At 45.0% G+C, this 19,542-nt stretch overlaps 1 protein-coding gene across 5 annotated transcripts in view; it reads left to right on the forward strand.

Moving 5' to 3' along the window:
* The first annotated feature begins 333 nt into the window (after nt 1–333).
* SLC25A26 (solute carrier family 25 member 26) overlaps nt 334–19,542 on the forward strand; it is a 146,237-nt gene continuing 127,028 nt past the window's right edge. For all 5 annotated transcript variants that reach the window (XM_084633463.1, XM_084633466.1, XM_084633465.1 and 2 more), the window contains exons 1-3: nt 334–476; nt 10,920–11,076; nt 13,924–14,033. In XM_084633463.1, coding sequence (XP_084489589.1) covers nt 444–476; nt 10,920–11,076; nt 13,924–14,033 — 300 coding nt within the window. In that variant the 5' untranslated portion in view covers nt 334–443. The remainder of the gene's footprint in view (nt 477–10,919; nt 11,077–13,923; nt 14,034–19,542) is intronic.

The following is a 19,542-nucleotide window of genomic DNA, read 5'->3' on the forward strand; positions in this document are numbered from 1 at the left end:
TGGGGGAGTTGGCGCCCCGTGGCCCGTTCCCCTCGCCCCGGGTCTCCCAGGCAGGGGAGGGCGGGGAGCTGCCACACCGGTCTGGCCCGGCCGCACGCACTGCCCGAGCGCTGGGCACAGACAGGTGGCCTGCCCTAGGGGGACTGGGATTCGAACCGCCAGACCGAGAACGGTCCCACCCCTGCCGTTCCCAGGGCCCAGCGGCTCCCTCCGCAGCGCCCCCACGGGCGAGGACGGGCAAAGGCTTCGCTACGGCTTCACCCCCCCCCCCCCCGCGCACGCATGCGCACGCCCTGCCCGGGCTCACGCACAGCGCTCACTGGCCCAAGCAGCCCACGTGACGGCGGGTCGGAGGGCAGCGGTATGGCGGCGCCCACGGGCGGCGAGTGCGGCCGTTTGGAGCCGTCTCCGCGCGCCGGGGAGCGCTCCGCGTGGGCGTCCGCATGGACTGGGCCGGGTTCTGGGTCTCCCTGACGGTGAGGAAGGCGGGATGGGCGCAGTCTGGGGGACAAGAAAGGGGGCGGGATGGGGGGTACAGCGGGGTCGGAGTGGGGCAGAGGAGACGTGAGTGGGATTGGGGGGAGAGGAGGGGGCTCTGTGCGGGGATAAGAGGGGGGCAGGATGGGATGGGGCAGAGGAGTGAGGGGTGGGATTGGGGGGTGAGGAGGGGGCTCTGTGGGGGGATAAGAGAGGGGGCGGGATTGGGGGCGAGGAAGGGGGATAAGAGAGGGGGCGGGATGGGATGGGGACAGAGGAGGTGAGGGGTGGGATTGGAGGGTGAAGAGGGGGCTCAGTGGGGGGATAAGAGGGGGTGTGGTGGGATTGGGGGTGAGGAGGGGGCTCAGTGGGGGGATAAGAGAGGGGGCAGGATGGGATGGGGACAGAGGAGGTGAGGGATGGGATTGGGGGAGAGGAGGGGGCTCTGTGGGGGGATAAGAGGGGGTGGGGTGGGATTGGGGGTGAGGAAGGGGGCTCAGTGGGGGGATAAGAGAGGGAGCAGGACAGGATGGGACAGAGGAATGAGGGGTGGGATTGGGGGTGAGGAAGGGGCTCAGTGGGGGGATAAGAGAGGGGGTGGGATGGGATGGGGCAGAGGAGGTGGGGGTGGGATTGGGGGGTGAGGAGGGGGCGCAGTGGGGGGATAAAAGGGGGTGGGATGGGCAGAGGAGTGAGGGGTGGGATTGGGGGGTGAGGAGGGGGCTCAGTGGGGGGATAAGAGGGGGGTGGGATGGGGCAGAGGAGTGAGGGGTGGGATTGGGGGGTGAGGATGGGGCTCAGTGGGCGGATAAGAGAGGGGACGAGGTGGGATTGGGATTGAGGGGGGGCTCAGTGGGGGGATAAGAGAGGGGGCGGGATGGGATGGGGACAGAGGAGGTGGGGGATGGGATTGGGGGGAGAGGAGGGGGCTCTGTGCGGGGATAAGAGGGGGGCAGGATGGGATGGGGCAGAGGAGTGGGGGTGGGATTGGGGGTGAGGAAGGGGGCTCAGTGGGGGGATAAGAGAGGGGGCGGGATTGGGGGTGAGGAAGGGGGCTCAGTGGGGGGATAAGAGAGGGGGTGGGATTGGGGGTGAGGAATGGGGTTCAGTGGGGGGATAAGAAGGGGTGGGATTGGGGGCGAGGAAGGGGGATAAGAGAGGGGGCGGGATGGGATGGGGACAGAGGAGGTGAGGGGTGGGATTGGGGGCGAGGGCGGGGCTCAGTGGGGGGATAAGAGAGGGGATGGGGTGGGATTGGGGGTGAGGAAGGGGCTCAGTGGGGGGATAAGAGAGGGGATGGGATGGGGTAGAGGAGGTGGGGGTGGGATTGGGCGGTGAGGAGGGGGCTCAGTGGGGGGATAAGAGAGGGGGTGGGATGGGATGGGGACAGAGGAAGTGAGGGGTGGGATTGGGGGGTGAGGAAGGGGGCGCAATGGAGGGATAAGAGAGCAGGCATGATGGGGTGCAGAGGAGGTGATGAGAGGGTGGGATTGGGGGGTTAGGAGGGGGGTGGAGCGGGGTGGGATGGTTTGCAGAGGAGGTGACGGGGTGGGATTGGGGGTGAGGAAAGGGGTATGGGGGAGGTGGGTGGCTCATCTCTGGGTCTGAGAGGGGAGCAGAGTCCCCTACTGGGTGACACTGCCAGGGGGAGATTCCCAGTTGAGTTTGGAAGGAGAGGGTATGTCTGTATGTTGCAGCTGTTGGAGCTGCGGAATATTATTGATGGTCCCTTAGACTACCCCTCCACTCTCTAGACTCAGTCCCCACCCTAAGGATCAGTTGGGCAAAATTATAAGGAATTAAAGTGATCACAATACCATATTAAAACCCTGCGTACACTTTTCAAATGGTATGAATTTATTTCTGATGCTCTTTGCCTTTGGGTGGGGCAACTTTCCAGAATGGGGAGGAATTGTCTTAATATCTTACCTTTTCAAATGTTTAAGAGTTCAGTTGTTCTGGAGAAGTTCTTTGGCCTGTGTTGTACAGCAGATCAGAGTAGATGACCACAGTGGTCCCTTTTGGCCTTGAAGTCTATAAATTATCTCTTGAGTGCTCATAGTGTGTATAGTGCTTCATGGGCATATGGGATAAGGTCACAGCACTGCTTAGAAGTGCCATGTGATAGATGCAGTATCAGAGGGTTAATACTTTGGAATGATACAGCCATGAACAGTCTCTCATTTTAAAACATGACCCTAAATGTGTTGTGCTGTTTATAGCCATTGTAAGTTTGGTAACTTCTTTTTACCTCTGCAAATTGTGTGTGAGGGTACTGAGACTTGATTACAATGAGTTCATTAGTATTTGTGGCACCTTAGAGACTAACACATTTATTAGAGCATTTTTTTTTACAGAATAACTTCACAATAACCTGAACTACTTGTATTTTGTAATGCTTTGAGACAACGTGGCAGTTTCTATTGCACTAGGAATCATAGGACTGAAAAAGACCTCAAGAGGTCATCTAGTGCAGTCCCCTGCACTCATGGCAGGATTAAGTATTATCTAGACCATACCTGACAGGTGTTTGTCTAACCTGCTCTTAAAAATCTCCAATGATGGAGATTCCGCAACCTCCCTAGGCAATTTATTCCAGTGTTTTATTCAAAATGTCTCATGTTTGAATAAAGGGCTGACAATCTTTCTTCCATTTTCCTTGTCCATTTTAAATCTATGTTTGGCTGAAAGGCTTATGCACTACTTGCCTTTTTTTACCTAAGAATTTCTCTTGCATTTTCTTTAGCCTTTCTCGTAGTTGTAGAATTTAAGGCCAGAAAGGACCACGAGATCATCTAGTCTGACCTGTTGTGTATAAATTTACTGAGAGAGATGCATAGATGATTCTAGCCAGTGACTGTGACCTGTGCTGCAGAGGAAGGTGAAAACCCACTAAGGTCACTGCCAATCTGCCCTGGAGAAAAATTCTTTCCAGACCTCTCATATGGTGATCAGTTAGACCCTGAGCCTCCAAGCAAGAATCAGACAGCTAAGTGCCAGAAAGACATTTATCAGGACCACCTCAGAGCACTGGCTTACCCTGTCCAGAGTCCCATCTCCAGCTGTGGCCATTTCTGATGCCTCAGAAGAAGGAGGCAAACTCGTGCCAACATCCCCACACCCCCAATTGTGAATACACTGTGGAAGAATTCCCTTCCTGACCCCTATGGGTGACCGTATGAAGCCCTGAAGCATGCGATTTAAGGAACATCAGACATGAACCAGAAGGGACCGCCAGGGCTGCTGAGCCCAGCCCCCCACCACTGCGGGCAACGCTGTCATCTAATTCCACTCATAAATTTGTCAAGCTCTGTCTTAAAGCTAGTTAGATTGTTTGCTCTCTCAGCTCCTTTTGGGAGTCAGTTCCAGAATATCACTTCTCTTATGATTAGAAACCTTCTAATTTTTAGCCTAAATTTATTCGTGAACAGTTTATAGCCATTTATTCTTGTGCAAGCATTGTCCTTTCACTTAAATAGCCCTTCATCCTCCCTATTGTTTACCCTCCTGATGTATTTATAGAAAGCAATCCTATCCTGTCAGCCTTTTAGGCCCTCTGTTCCCCTGATCATTCTAGTAGTTCTTCTCTGCACCTGTTTCTGTCTAAATTGAACTTTCTTGAATATGGGTGACAAGGATTCCAGATGAGATCTTATACAATGGTTTTAGTACTTTCTTGTGTCTACTGGAAATACCTCATCTGGATCCTATTTGGTTTTTGCATGGCTGCATCACATTGGTGGCTCATAATTGCCCTGTGATCGACCAACATACCCAGGTCTCTCCCCTCCTCTCTCACTTGTAACTGATGAGCCCCCAGTTAATATATAGCAGAAATTCTTGTCGTTAGTCGCTATGTGCATGACCTTGCAGTTTGCACTATTCCATTTCATCCCATTTCTATTTCTCTCTTTTTGTACCTGAACAGTTTTCCATTTCATCCTGTCATCCTGGCTTATGTAACTGTCCAACAAACAAACCCTATAAAACAAGCAGAATCATTTAGAGACTCAGATAATCTGTGCAAGTTTTAGTAACTGAAATAGATATCACAAGGTTTGTAATAATCATCTTTTTAATGAGTATGTTTGTAATGAAAGACCTATTATTTATAATTTTATATTAGAAAGAGCCAGAACTCTCACTTGGTAAAGCTTTTAGAGTGGTGTCCATCTGTTCTTGAAGGAGGAGGATCAGAATGATGTTGGAAATAACAATGAGTGTTGCTAGTCTGTAATGTGGTGATGGAAGGTTGACAGGTGTTTGAGAATCAGTGGAGAGAATTACTCTGAGAAGCTACTGATCCTAAATACATTTTATCTAAAAAAAAAAAAAAAAAAAAAATGCTATTTGATTTCACTGTGTCTATTCAATCAAAATGCATGGCAGTTTCAACCTGAAAAATATATGGGGCAGTGGGGGAAGGGAAATAAATGTTGAAGAGCAGCTAACTTGTATCTTGAGAATTTTAATAAATAGTAAAAACAAAACCATTAGAATAGATCTTGTTAACAAGGATCTGTTACTCTATTTCTTCTTTCATGCTATGTACACAGCCTCTGTCGTTTGTGGCATAAGTTTGAACTACTCATCTAACACATCACTCAAAATGCAGGGAAGCATTTGTTAATGATGAATTTGAGCAACAGTGTTCAAACATGGCAGAGAAGGGCACTTGGCTAGCTTGTGGAGAATATGAAGAGAAAGGAATGCTTAATTTTTAAAGGTTTCAGAGTAACAGCCGTGTTAGTCTGTATTCGCAAAAAGAAAAGGAGTACTTGTGGCACCTTAGAGACTAACCAATTTATTTGAGCATGAGCTTTCGTGAGCTACAGCTCACTTCATCGATGCATCCGATGAAGTGAGCTGTAGCTCACGAAAGCTCATGCTCAAATAAATTGGTTAGTCTCTAAGGTGCCACAAATACTCCTTTTCTTTTTTTAATTTTTAAACTACCTTTTCTCTCATATTTTGAATTCCACTAGTGCAATGTAACAAACTAATGTTGTTCTCAAAGCCAGAAATCCTGGAGTTATCCTTGATTCAGAGCTTGCTTTCTTCCTTTTGCCTCACTTGTTTGTAACTCTCCTCTGGAAAATTTGGCTACCTTTGGCCTGTCCCTCCTAAATTTCTTATTCTTTCCCTATAGTCTCTGCCTGTTTTGACTATTGTGACTTCTTAAGTTCCTTCTTGCAAGACCTTAATTGCATCTCTTTGCTTCTCATGGGGCCAGATTTCCCAGTGTTCAACACCCACAATTGGGGCCAGATGCTCAAAAGAGCTCAGCACACAATGTGTAGAGGTCTCTTGAAAATCTGGCCCCTTATTTTGGTGCCTAAAAGGAGGCTGAGCGCTGTTGAAAATCTCTCCAAACCTATTCACTTCAGAGCCCTGAAATGTCCTTAGCTTCATCTTTGCTTTTCCATCCCCATCTCATCCTTGTGCCTTCCCCTCCATTCCCACAGCTAGGGATGGCATGTTCCTGCTCTTTGTTCACAAATGTGGGGGTGCAGTGGAGCAAGGATAGTGTGGACGAATGTAAAGGTGTAGCTGAATGACCCGAAGGAGTGAAATGTTATGAAGAGGCTTGTAGGTTTCAGTGCATGAGATGAGATCTGGATATGTAACATGGCTGGTTCTGGCGGCAGAATGTAAAGAGGAAAGGCCTTCTCTTCCTGTTCCATGTTCAATGGGAAGGTGGTTTCTAACCCTCAGAGGAGTCAGGTGCTCCCAATAGCAAGAATGAAGGCAAACAACCAAACTAGCATTAAAATGGAGTTTAATAAATTTAGAAATGAGATTATATGATGGAATTGCCTGCATCAGCAAAAGCCTGGATTCAGTGATCCAGGAAGTCCATGCCAGTCTCTTGCCGCTAATTCATATTGCACAACCATTTCTGCAATGTAGCTGATGTTACATTTTTATACACTCTTAATGGCTTTATGGACATGGACAAAAAAAAATTCAATCACAGATTAAGGGATATATAATTGTTGGGGCATTTGCTAACTGAATCTTCTCTCCAGCTTTTTAAAAGATTTTCTCTATTTATTTACTCCTAGAAGAATCATTTACAAGTGAACAGCTAAGAAAGTGAATGCTGCTCCTTCCACAAGTGTATAATAGATTATCACCCTGTATTTTGTCATCCATTTTCAAAAAATGTGCCTAGGGCCAGCTTTGTCCCTCCTGAATTGTGTATAGTTAAGTGGAGCTGCATGCCTGTGTGCAAGAGCAGAATTTGGCTCACACTTAAATATGCTCAGGTGACAGTTACCTATTACATGAAATATCATGGTTCAAAACATTTTGAATTCGATCCTGGTTTTGTTTAATCATGTTGCTGGATTTACAGTGTAACAGGTATATCGAGCTCCATGCAAAGTTTTTTTTTTTTTTCTCTTCAGCTGTTCAGCTGATAATGGTAGTGCTGCTGACATGCAGTAGGGAATGGGCTGCTTAGTTGGCTTATTATCTAAAAATCATTACTGTTTGCTGCAGATGCAGTAAGCTCCCAGGTATTCTCACCATTCTAGAGGTACTCTATTAGCTCCTTCATGAATTTAAATGACATTTAAGATACAAATCCAAAGAAGCAATTAGTAAGTTTTGATTCATGTTTTACCAGCTGGCTAGATTAAATCTGATCAATTTTATTTTGGGCAGATAAGAATTCTGATGGAAGAAGAGTTAGAAAAATCAATGCACGCAAAATAGCCAAATAGATTAAAAGAGTAATTAACTTATTGATTAAAACTTTAACGGTAGATAGCAAATGCCTCTCTGAATCCTCTGTTAGGGTGGAACAGAAAACCAGTTGAGCACAGTATAATTGTACTTGAATTATCCAAGTAAAGATTCAGCAGTACCGTACATCCATGCTCACGTTTTCTCCTGCTGTTGTGTACAGGGTAGATATCAATATATGTGCTCCGTAGCCCAAATAACCAAAAAATGATGAAGGTGGATTCAAAGAATAAATTTAATACAGATTATTAGATATGTTAAAATGGCCAAGTTTTTTTTTTTGGGGGGGCGTGGCGGTAAGGGGTAGTTGTATACCCATCCCTACCTTTATTTCATCTAGCTCTTACTTAGGTTTTGCAGTTTAGTTAGACCAAAATCTTTGGATTAATATAGGTGTATCTGGGTGAAAACTAATGGCCTGTGTTATACAGGAGGTCAGTAGGGTTGCCAACTTCCTAATTCCAGAAAATTGAACATCCTTGCCCCGCCCACTGTCCTGCCCCTTCCCTGAGGCACCCCCGCTCACTCCATCCCCTCTCCCTCTTCTCTTGCTCTCCCCCACCCTCTCTCATATGCTCATTTTCACTGCAGGGCCCAAACAGGCATATTTATTGTTTTGACAGATGTATTCTGCTCAGTTCAGGCTTTATTTGTTACAGGATGCTAGAGCTGTCAGCAAAATAGTCAAAAAGGGTAATTTTAAAAAAAAAATGAAATTTCACAAAGGTTTTCATGATTCTTTTCCTCCCCTCTTAACATTTTTTGTAAACAGCTCCATGTTTTTTATTCACTGAAGTGATTGTAATTTTATGTGTGGAATTAGGACCACACATTATCAGAGCTGCAGTGAGTCCATTAAAGCCCACTCCTAAAGCTCAAATACAAAACTATAGAGCACAGCCACTAAAATGCACACCTGTCCAGATACCTATATAAATAAATCTGTAGAAACTGACTCCCACACTTACACGTGTATTCATGTGTACACATCTAGCATGCACTAACATATCTACTTCCACAGTATGTAATATTAAATTGTTTAGTGCCTAGAGACCCCAACTAAGATCAGGGTTCCAGGGTGGTAGGTGCTGGACATACACATAAAAAGAGAGAGTCTGCAACAAAGAATTTATAATGCACCTAGACAAAGGTGGGGGGATAAAGGTATGATATATCGGCTTTTCTGCAATTACTAGTCAGCAGCATTCACTTTTTAAGAAATAATATATTTTTTTAGCGTTCCCTCCTCTTTTAAAAACTTGTTACGAAATGAATACGCATATGTTTTATGTCATCAAGTTTTTTGTGCCCAAGCCAGCAAAAGGAATAAAAGTCAAAGAGTTAGGTTGCAAATTTTATTCACTCAGGTATACACACTCCCCTACACAAAGACATACAGTCTCTTACATACATACAATGCATGCATGCACGCACTTGCCTACACAGAGACAGTTTTTCATACACTTTTCCAGGGGCTGCCTAAATCACCTAGCCGGGAAGGGGAGGGTGGGCTGGAGAATAAAGATGGGGGTGAGGGGGGGTGGAAGAGAGAGGATGGGGAGGGAAAGAGGCCAAGGACGAGAGCAGGGTGGGGGTGAGAGGGGGGCAGTGAAGGAGAGAGGAGGGGGTGGGACAGATGTGGGGCAAATGGGTATGCAGGGGGAAGCAGAAGGCTACAGGAGCATGAGGATGTGGGGGGGCACAGGGGTGTATAGGGACATAATGGGAGAGCAGCGGTGTGTGGAGGTGAATGGGGTGTAGGGCTGTGGGGGGTGAGGGACATGGGGATGGCGGCTCTGACAGGTGGAGAGGATGGGTGGGAGAGCACTGTAAAGGGTACAGGGATGGGATGGGGGAAGGACGCAGCGAGGGGGAAAAGGGGGTGGGACGGGGAGGGATGCAGTGATGGAGGGGGGGTTGGAATGGGGAGGGATGCAGTGAGGGGGATGGGAATGCAGCCCCATTCCTAGTACTAGGGGAACTTCTGGGTGCCGGCGATCGGATGACAGACAGACCATGATTCGCCGCAGGGCATGCATTGCAGCTTGAGCCCAGTCACACGAGCAGCGTGAGAAGAGGCTGGGCAGCAGCGGGAGAGGTGCATGCCATGCAACCCCTCAAGAACCACCTGTTGACCACTCACAAGTCGCGCTAGTTCCTCCCCTGCCCTGACCCAGCCAATGGGAACTGCGCTGGGGGGCGGGGTGGCATGTGGACCCCCCTGACCACCCCTCAGGCTAGGAGCTGGACTTGCTGGCTGCTTTCTGACCCGGAAGCTGCACAGTGCAGTGGCCTAGCGGGGAGAACTGCCAGCCCCACTGTGTGGTGCGGCGGTGCTGCCAGCCAGTCAATGGCCGCTGACCGGAGCTGCCAGGATCGCTCTTTGATCACGTGTTCGGGTCCAAAACTGGACACCTGGTCACCCTCAAGGTCAGACTACATGGTCTGACAATCCCTTCTGGCCTTAAACTCTATGAATTGTGATTCCTCTTACAGGCCCTCTCTGTCCTATGTGAATTTTTTCCTGTTTGTGTATTTATTAGAACTGGTTTAAATCTTTTAATACTTTTTTTTTAGTATAAAATGAAAGTTTTCACCATATTGCTTTGAATTAAAGTATTCAGGATTTCCTCAAACTGGTAAAACCTTAACTGGGGTACTGGGTTGAGTACTGCATCACATTTTGGGAAAGTTGTAGACAAACTGGAGAAAGTCCAGAGGAGAGCAACAAAAATGATTAAAAGTCTAGGAGAAACAACCTCTGAGGAATGATTGAAAAAAAACAAAAACAAACTAGGTTTATTTAGTCTGGAGAAGAGATGACTGAGGGGGGACGTGGTACAGTCTTCAAGTAAAAGGTTCTTATAAAGAGGAAGGTGATAAATTATTCTCCGTAACCACTGAAGACAGGACAAGAAGCAATGGGCTTAAACTGCAGTAAGGGAGATTTAAGTTAGACATTAGGAAAAACTTCCTAACTGTCAGGATAGTTGAGCATTGGAAGAAATTAGGTAGGAAGGTTGTAGAATCTCTGTCATTGGATGTTTTTAAGGAACAGGTTAGACAAACCCCTATCAGGGATGGTCTAATACTTAGTCCTGCCACAGTTCAGGGGACTGGACTAGATGACCTATCGTTTTCCCGTACAGTCCTATGTTTCTGTGACTCTGTAAAACTTTTGGTTTAAAATGAATTTTTTCTGTTTTTGGCTGTCAAAATCAAGCAAAATTTAAATGAAAACCCCCACATTTTTTCCTCGGGAATAAAAATCTTTTTCTCAGTCAGTCCTAATATTTGCACAATAATTCCTGGCCCTGATGGACATACTGTGCTGTATCATTGCTAACTGGTATGTGTCACTATCTTAGAGCTTATTTGGGTGGCTCAGAGTTGTTGGAGCTGCTTTGCTTCCTTCATTCAATGCAAAACAGTGAGGCAAAACGAAAGAATGGTTAAAATGTTGCACTGTTCTTTTTGTATCCTATGCTGGTGCTGGACATCAACCTACACATGGTCACTTGTAGTTAAAAAGTAATTATTGGAGAAATCTGCCAATGAATGACAGAGCCACTCGCTTGCTGCAAATGGATAGATTCAATAATGTCCTTTAGGCAAGTCTCAGAGCAGCATGTGTGTAGGCAAGACTTGGTCTACATTGATGTTAATTCGCTTTGCTCCTGTTTATCTTGCAGGCTGGTGGGATAGCTGGTATGTGCGTTGATTTGATATTATTCCCTCTGGATACCATAAAAACCCGACTGCAGAGCCCCCAAGGATTTAAGAAGGCTGGTGGCTTTCGCGAAATCTACGCTGGTGTTCCTTCTGTTGCTGTAGGATCCTTTCCGAATGGTAAAAACTGTGTGGATTGTGTTTGTGTTAATCCCTGGTCTTCCTCTAGGGGGACGGCATAGTCAAGTGTGTGTAAAGGGTGATCCTGTCCTTTCTCTGCCAGGCTCCCATCCTGCTAGCAGCTCCACATAGGACTCCTGTTGAAGTTATGAGGTTTTGTGTGGGTGCAGCGTCCAGCTGGGTATGTGCACCATTGTAATGATGACCCCTAATGTAGGCTTGCTGCACTGTACCTGGAAAAAAATCACACCATTGCATGCCCCATTTTGCACTAGTGCAGTGTGCCAATATTAATGGATTGCACCAGTGCAACTAAATCGATGTAATCACAGTGGTGCAAAGTTATCTAATGTAGGGTTCCCAAAAGATAAATCCTTCTCTCTCTCTCTGATATATCTACAAATGCTAACTACTGGTGGTGCTGCTTTGTGTTTCACAATTCAGCTTCCTATGCACCATCATGGTGATGCCACCGTGTCCAGATACTCTTCTGGAAGTCTCAATGCCATTCTTTTCATCTTCTCTGCACTTAAAGATCCAATTTTTGGCTGTACACTGTGGAAACTCTTCCTCTCCCCTTCCATCTCTCTCTGCTGACCTTCAGACAACTAGCAGGACTTTTCATTGGTGGCACTTTCTCAACAGGAGCAGGTGCTCTTCAGCATTATTCCTAACGGCAAGGAGCTCCCTCCCTAGTACTCTATCATGGCTATATTAGTTGGAGAGGAAGGATGGTCCAGTGGTTAGGGTGGGATTCTGGAGACCTGGGTTCAATTCCTTGCTCTGTGACAGGCTTCCTTTCTGTGACCTACAGCTGGTCACTTAGTCTTCTCAGTCCCCCATCTGTAAAATCCGGATCTAGCACTGCTCTATTTCACAGGGGTACTGTGAGGATAAATCCGATAAAGGTTGCGGAGTGCTCACGTACTGCAGCAGTGGGGACATGTAAATACCATAGACCAGGGGTTCTCAACCTTTTTCTTTCTGAGCCCTCCCCAACATGCTATAAAAACTCCACAGCCCACCTGTGCCACAATAGCTGGTTTTCTGCTTATAAAAGCCAGGGGCGGCGTTAGGGGGTAGCAAGCAGGGCAGCTGCCTGGGGCCCGTGCCACAGGGGCCCCCACAAAGCTATATGGCCTAAGCTTCAGCTTCAGCACCAGGTGGTGGGGCTCAGGGCCCTGGGCTTCGGCTTTCTGCCCTGTTCCCCAGTGAGTCTAACATTGGCCCTGTTTGGCAGATCCCCTGAAACCTGCTCACAGTCCCCCAGGAACCCCGAACCCAGTTGAGAACCACTGTCATAGACAGACGGACAACCCCTGTTCCTTTGTTGCATCTCCCTTTTCATGGCCATCTGTTGCCACTTCCTTTCTGTTTCCAGCAGCACCCACAATATGCTAAGCATTGTCCAAATATAAAAGATGGCACAGTCCCCATCCTGGAGACTCTTGCCTTTAAATCCTGGCCATGTCTGACTGCAGTGATCATGAATATGAACGTTCCAAGGATGTCTTGTGCATGTGCTCCCCTCTGGTCTTTAAGAGCCAAATTCTAGCAGGGAATGTTCTCTTTTTTTTTTTTTTTTTTTTTTCTGGGGGGAGAAATACATAATTATAAGTCATTTAGGAACTGAGGGAAGCTTTGAGGAGGCCTTTTGAAATTGGCTGTGTCTTTCAGAAACAAAGCAAAATAGTTCTAGTGTCTGAAGAAAAATGTTTGCAATTCCTGAGATCTGTTTACTCTCTTCCTCTTTGCAAAATGAAGTCCAGCTAGGCTGTCACGTTTGTAAATGTTAAGTTCACAGACCAATCCACTGACACCTTCAAATGTTCCATGTCCTTCAAAAGATGATATAAAAATTTTCTGTCCTTTATCTTTTCCGCTTTCGTTATCTCCTTTTGAGGCGATAAGCATCTTTTGATTAACTGCAGAAGGCAATACACGCAGCCCCTTTGCACAATTAAATACTGTTCCCCCGTGAGAGATGTCAGCTTTTTCAGGATTTGCATCTCTAACATCTGAGCTGGGATTTATCTCTTGCTGCTGTGTAAAAGCAAAAACTTAAATTATCTTGAAGAATACGAGTAACCCTTAATGTGCTAGGAAGCAAATGCAAGACACCTGTTAGTATGGAAAAACTGTTGCCACTTCAGTGCCGGGTTTGCCCTTCTTCCCTTCTCTAATTGGTACACTTGGCTTGGCTTTCTGTGTTATGAGATTAGGTCTATTACAAAATAAAACTGTTCCTTGCCCATTGGATTACAGTGTAATGAATGTTTCAAGCTCTCAGGACGATTTCATTTTCTTTCTCTCAAATGAATCGCTGCTGCTTCTGGAGCTAAACTGTAAAACAGGAGGCAGATTCTAGCCAGGAAGATGCCGCAATCAGATTTAAATGTTAGTAATGTTACTGAAGCAGTTGTTTCCTTAAAGGAGCTGATTTGTAATATCAATTGACCATTGTACAATAAAGTACAGCCCCACCTACAGTATTCTAGGACAAAAAAGAAAAAGAAAAAGTTAAGACATGATTTTCTAAAAACTTCCAATTAGTCAGAGATACTATTTAGCCTTTTTGCTTTTAAAATACTGTAATTGTAAACATGGATTGAAGCCCTCGGCCCATTGAAGTCAAAGGGAGTTTTGACCATGAGTGAAAGAGTATTGACCATGGAACTATGTTGGTAAGAAGGGTAGTACTGTTTTGGGGAATGTCTTGTCTCTGGATTAGAGCATGTGGCTATTTTCTGGATTATAACGTAAACTAGATTTGTTTGGATTATAACATCAATCTGCTAATGCAGCTATAGAGATAGTTTGATGACTGAACTTTTTTTAAAATTTCAGCTGCTGCCTTTTTTGTCACCTATGAATTTGTGAAGTCTGTGTTGGCTACTGTCACCCCTCTGTATCTGAGTCCCGTAACACACATGGCGGCTGCCTCCTCTGGAGAAGTAGTAAGTAACAGCTCTGTTTAGTGCACATTCCTAGCAAGAAGAGAAGAAAAAAAAATGGAAGTCTTATGAGAACTGAATTTTAGTGGGAACCTTTTACTTGTTGATTGTTGAGCAGCAGGTTTAACAACCCTGGTCTTTACAAAGCATGGTTGCAAAAATAGTTTACCGACATGTTTTCTAGAAACTTCTGGGGGTTTGTTTTGTTTTAAATGAAGCGTTGACATTGAGTAACAGTCTGGAAGCATAATGTAGCAAAATCTCATTCTGTGGGCAAGTTAGTGATAGGAAGGTATGGTTGTCCTTTGATTCATGAAAAATCCACAGAATCATTATTTCAGAGGTTCACCCTCTGGGGCATGGCAGTGGGGACTTGCTGTTCTTCCCATGCACCTCCAGCTCCCAGTTTCAGGTCCACCAGTTGAAGCTTTGATAATACAGTGTCATCGGAAGTGGGTTGAGTTGGGTATCCTTCAAAAGACTTTCCTATCACTTACTTACCCATGGAATGAGATTTTGCTACATTGTGCTTCCAGACTGTTAGTCCCAGGAACACAGTGGTACCAAACATGACACCACTAGAACTATGTAGCTAGGTAGTCGAGAAAAAGTTTAAAAATCACAGTGCAAGATCGGTCCCTTGTGCATTGCATGTCCAATACCCAAATACCACCTGCTGCAGTAGGCTAATTGTGAAATACCTGGGGGACAGTTCTGATAGATGAATGTGTTTAGGTTGGGATTTCAATGGACCCTAATAGAGCTAGGCATCTAACTCCCATTGACTTTCAATGGGGTTCGGTCTCCTAACTCCCCTCCTTTGGGCTCCTGTGAGAACCCTAGTCATAATGTCCTTACGTTATTTCAGCTCTGATTTACTCACTTCAGTGATGTTTTCTAAACTGTTCCATTTAAAAAAAAAATCTTGTGAAAATGGTCATGTCTGTGGCAATAAAATTACTTATTTCAGCTGTTTTATAATGAAAGATTTTGGAATTCATTGGGTAAATGGCAAAGATTTCTGTAGCTCACTGGGGAGACATGCTTGTTCTCTAGTGTCAAGGAAAGGGCAAAACTGAATGGTCACTGAAGAATTATTCCTATCCAGAAGAAATTCAAGACACACACTGAAAGCTGATTGCTCTTCTTTCCAGTTCTTTCACCCACATCCAGAGTTTTCTGTGAGGCAGTTTCACTATTAGTAATGGGTGTGTGAAAATGAGTAGATCCAAGGATTTATCAACTACATACATATCCAGTTATCCTGTCTCTCACTGGTAATGTTATGTTGTGATATGGTCTGATACCTTTCATTAGTTCACTTTTTATTTATCATAGCTCCTAGGAGCCCCAGTAATGGGTCAGTACCCCATTGTACTAGGCACTGTACACATGACATTCCCTGCCCCAAAGAGCTTCCAAAAGTATAAGGCAAAAGACAACACATGGATACACAAGCAGATGGGAGTACAGGGAAACTGAGATAGTCTTGGCCAGTATGATAGGCTGTACATGCCCTGGGGCATGTCTTATATTTTAATTGCTGTAAAGTAGAATGTTCTCTCTCAGAAATCGAGAGTTTTGCAATTCAGCCACTTGAAAAAAGGGGCCAAAGAAAAAACTAGTCTGAGATTTCAAATGCTGAGGTCACTGTGGTGTGCAAAATCTTTTTTTTAATATGTCCAATTTTGGATGGTTGTATAAAGCTGTCCGTATTCAGTAGCTATGGTAACTTTTACCCTGGAGGCATTTTCTGGTAGATGTGTAGTTTAAGTCTGTAAATGAGACCAGAGTGGTAAAAATATATTTCTCACTATTTTTCATTATATGACATTTTTATTAGGGAAAAACAATTTAAAAATCATAAAATGGAGGGTAATGTTCTTAGTGTTGGAAAATATAAACAATCTAAACCTTGTTAGATTAGATTTCTTGCATTACAGAGTTTTCAGACCTGAATGGACTTGAAAAGTCACTGTATCAATTATATTAACTGAACTCATTCAGCTATGCTATTTGCACACACCCTCCCCTTCTGTCTGAGGGTACATCTATGCTGCACCCCCCGCCCCCAGAGCCCTAGTTCTGAAACTCAGTGAGATGGGAGGGTCTCCGAGCTTGATCCTGAAAATCTACACTGCCCTGTAGCGCAAGCCTGAGTCAGTTGACCCATTTTCTGAGACTCTCTGACGCAGGTGGTGCACATTGTGAAAACATCATCCCTACTATACATATAAAATGATGGGGTCTAAGTTAGCTGTTATCACTCAAGAAAGAGATCTGGGAGTCATTGTGGATAGTTCTCTGAAAACATCCACCCAGTGTGCAGCAGCAGTCAAAAAAGCGAACAGAATGTTGGGAATCGTTAAGAAAGGGATAGATAAGACAGAAAATATCATATTGCCTCTCTATGAATCCATGGCACCTCCTCATCTTGAGTATTGCATGCAGATATGGTCGCCCCAACTCCAAAAAGATATATTGGGAAACGTTCAGAACAGGGCAACAAAAATGATGAGGGGTATGGAACAGCTCCCATATGAGGAGAGATTAATAAGACTGGGACTTTTCAGCTTGGAAAAGAGATGATTAAGGGGGGATATGATGGAGGTCTATAAAATCATGACTATTGTGGAGAAAGTAAATAAGGAAGTGTTATTTACTCCTCATAACACAAGAACTAGGGGTCACCAAATGAAATTAATAGGCAGCAGGTTTAAAACAAACAAAAGGAAGTATGTCTTCACACAATGCACAGTCAACCTGTGGAACTCCTTGCAAGAGGATGTTGTGAAGGCCAAGACTAACAGGATTAAAGAATGAGCTAGATAAATTCATGGACGATAGGTCCATCAATGGCTATTAGCCAGGATGGGCAGGGATGGTGTCCCTAACCTCTGTTTGCCAGAAGCTGGGAATGGGCGACAGGGGATGGATCACTTGATGATTACGTATTCTGCTCGTTCCCTCTGGGGCACCTGGCATTGGCCACTGTTGGAAGACCGGATACTGGGTTAAATGGACCTTTGGTCTGAGCCAGTATGGCCGTTCTTATGTGTTTGAATTGTTGATGTAACCTTAGAAGCAAGTGATCTCATGTGGAAGGAGGGGAAGTCTGTCCGAACTTTTGTCCACCTCAGTGTTTGTATATAAACTTTTAACTATACATTGAAGCTAACTTCAGCTCTCTTTTGCAATGAGCAGTCTCAGGCTCATCATAAGTGTGGTGGTGGCAGCAGCTTGTGTTTTTAATGCTTTCTTTTTCTACAGAACTTGCCCTGAAATATGGCACGTAATTCCATTTTCCGAGCTCAAAAGGGACTGTCATGGTAGTAGCCAGCCAGCTATTTTAGGACTGGCTCCAAAGAGATGCTGAGCAATTGCAAATATCAGGCCCTTATTTTCCAGATGGCTGATGGCTATGTGTGCTGATTGAGTACTGGGACTTAATTTGAAGCTGCAGAATGTGAGTGGCTAGGTGTATTAGATTGTGGTCTTCCTTGTCTGGCACAGGCTGTTCCAAGAAAATGGATTTAGTCCTACTTTTTAGATCATTTGATTTCATGTCAACTGTTAAGAAGAGAAGCGGTATCCCAGCTAAAGTCCTACTGGTCTTCAGTCCCACAAGCCTACTGTGGGAGGCAGCGTGGCCTAGTGTGTAGATCACTGGAGTAGGATGCTGGAGATCTGGATTCTGTTCCTGGCTTGGCCATTGGTCTGCTGGGTGATCTTGGGCAAGTCACTTCACCTCCCTGAGCTTCAGTTTCCTCATTTGTAAAATGGGGCTGATGATACTGACCTGCTATATAAGAGCTGGGTGGTATTATTAGAAGACATGTCTCTTCCCCTACTGGCCCGTCGAAGCATGTCACACTCAACTTTCATTAAGGCAAGCTAGATTTTTTTGTTGTGGTTGTGCTGCTGATGGGACAAGCTTGGGTTGTAGGCAGGCTAAGTGTGTGACACCATGCCTGCACCTCAGTGAGCCTTTTGCGCACCAGAGTACTCTCCCTGACTCAACATCCCGACTCTTGTCTAAGTCTGAATGTTAAATTTGCACTCCTTTCCCTGAATGCCGCTACAGGGACAGTCCTCTTTTTGCTTCCGTGCACGCTCAAGTCCAAGGCCATTGCTAGGGAAAAGCTTGTTGGTGTTTCTGGGTGTGGCAGAATGTGGCTCTTTGTAAGCTCAAAAGCTTGTCTCTCTCACCAACAGAAGTTGGTCCAATAAAAGATATTACCTCACCCACCTTGTCTCTTTAGTTATGTTCAAAGCATTCTTTGATTACATGCTGCTAAGTCTGGTTTAGGTCCTGGTCATTCCAGGATCTACATCAGTGAAGTGGATGTAAGTGAAGCACATTGGCTAACCTGTGGGGTTTTTTTTGTTGTGGTTTTTTTTTTTTTGGCTTGCAGCTTAGCAGGATACAGGAAATATGCGTCATTCCAGATCCCCAATGATCACACCTCCGCATCATGTTGGTTTTGGGGCTTGCCTTTTCTTTTGCAGGATTGCCATTCAGTGTGTGTTGGTCATGAAAAGATTTCCATTTCAAAAGGTTTTATGATCGCAAGATGATGATGGTTATAAATTCATGTTGATAGAGTTGTTTAAAACCAATCCATTTTGGGTTGGTAAGAGCCAGTAGCAAAGATGTGCTCTCTTCTGCGGTGCCCCCGCCCCCCATAGTCTGTGCATTCATATTCAGGGAACAACTTCCCCAAAAAGTAGTTTGTCACATTGAAGAAAAGGCTTTCTTGCTTTTATAAATCAGCTGTCCCAGCAGATGTACCAGGAAATAGAGTGACACGACAGGGAAGGGCAACTGACCGGTGTTTAACTTCATATATCAAATGATGCATGATTTTCAGCGACTGAAAATGCTTTCCTGCCTGAATCTTCTCATAGTTCTAAGTGTTGTAGTGAGCTTTATGAAACTTCTGTTCTGCATTTATGGATACTCTGGTATTCTTTTCATAAGTACTGAACAGATGTCACAATTCAAATACTCTTATCTAAACCTGGAGTGACTTGGTCCAAAACTGTGTACTGTATCAGTACATACAATTTTAATTGTTTCATGGCAAATACTTTTGGGTAAACTCTGGTGCTTTGGCTCAATTTTCAGAGATGAAGCTAATGAGCACCTCTGACAACTCTGATTTGCTCGGAGCTACAAAAATTGGTAGTCCCCTATCGTGCTTTTCACTTTATTGGCCACAAGTACTGGTGTAATACTCCCTCATTGTCTGTTTGAACTCTGTGATAATACAGCAGACATGGAGTATAGGCAGTGCCTTTTTTCAGTTCATGTTACTTTCCCCTCACCTGTCTTTTGAAAGCGTTGCTGCTTCTCTCCAGGACATTAAAATGTCTAATCACTTTTAACTCCCGATCTTGTGTTCCATCAAGTGTCTTCTAAACAAATATCCAGTTAAATGATATGAGCTTGCCTTATCTGTGTTTACACAGCATCTTTGAGCCCTACTTCTCACTGAAGCTTTTGGGTATC

The sequence above is a fragment of the Lepidochelys olivacea genome (genome assembly GCF_965140295.1).
Source record: "Lepidochelys olivacea isolate rLepOli2 genome assembly, chromosome: 7".
In the NCBI taxonomy this organism is placed as follows: domain Eukaryota; kingdom Metazoa; phylum Chordata; order Testudines; family Cheloniidae; genus Lepidochelys; species Lepidochelys olivacea.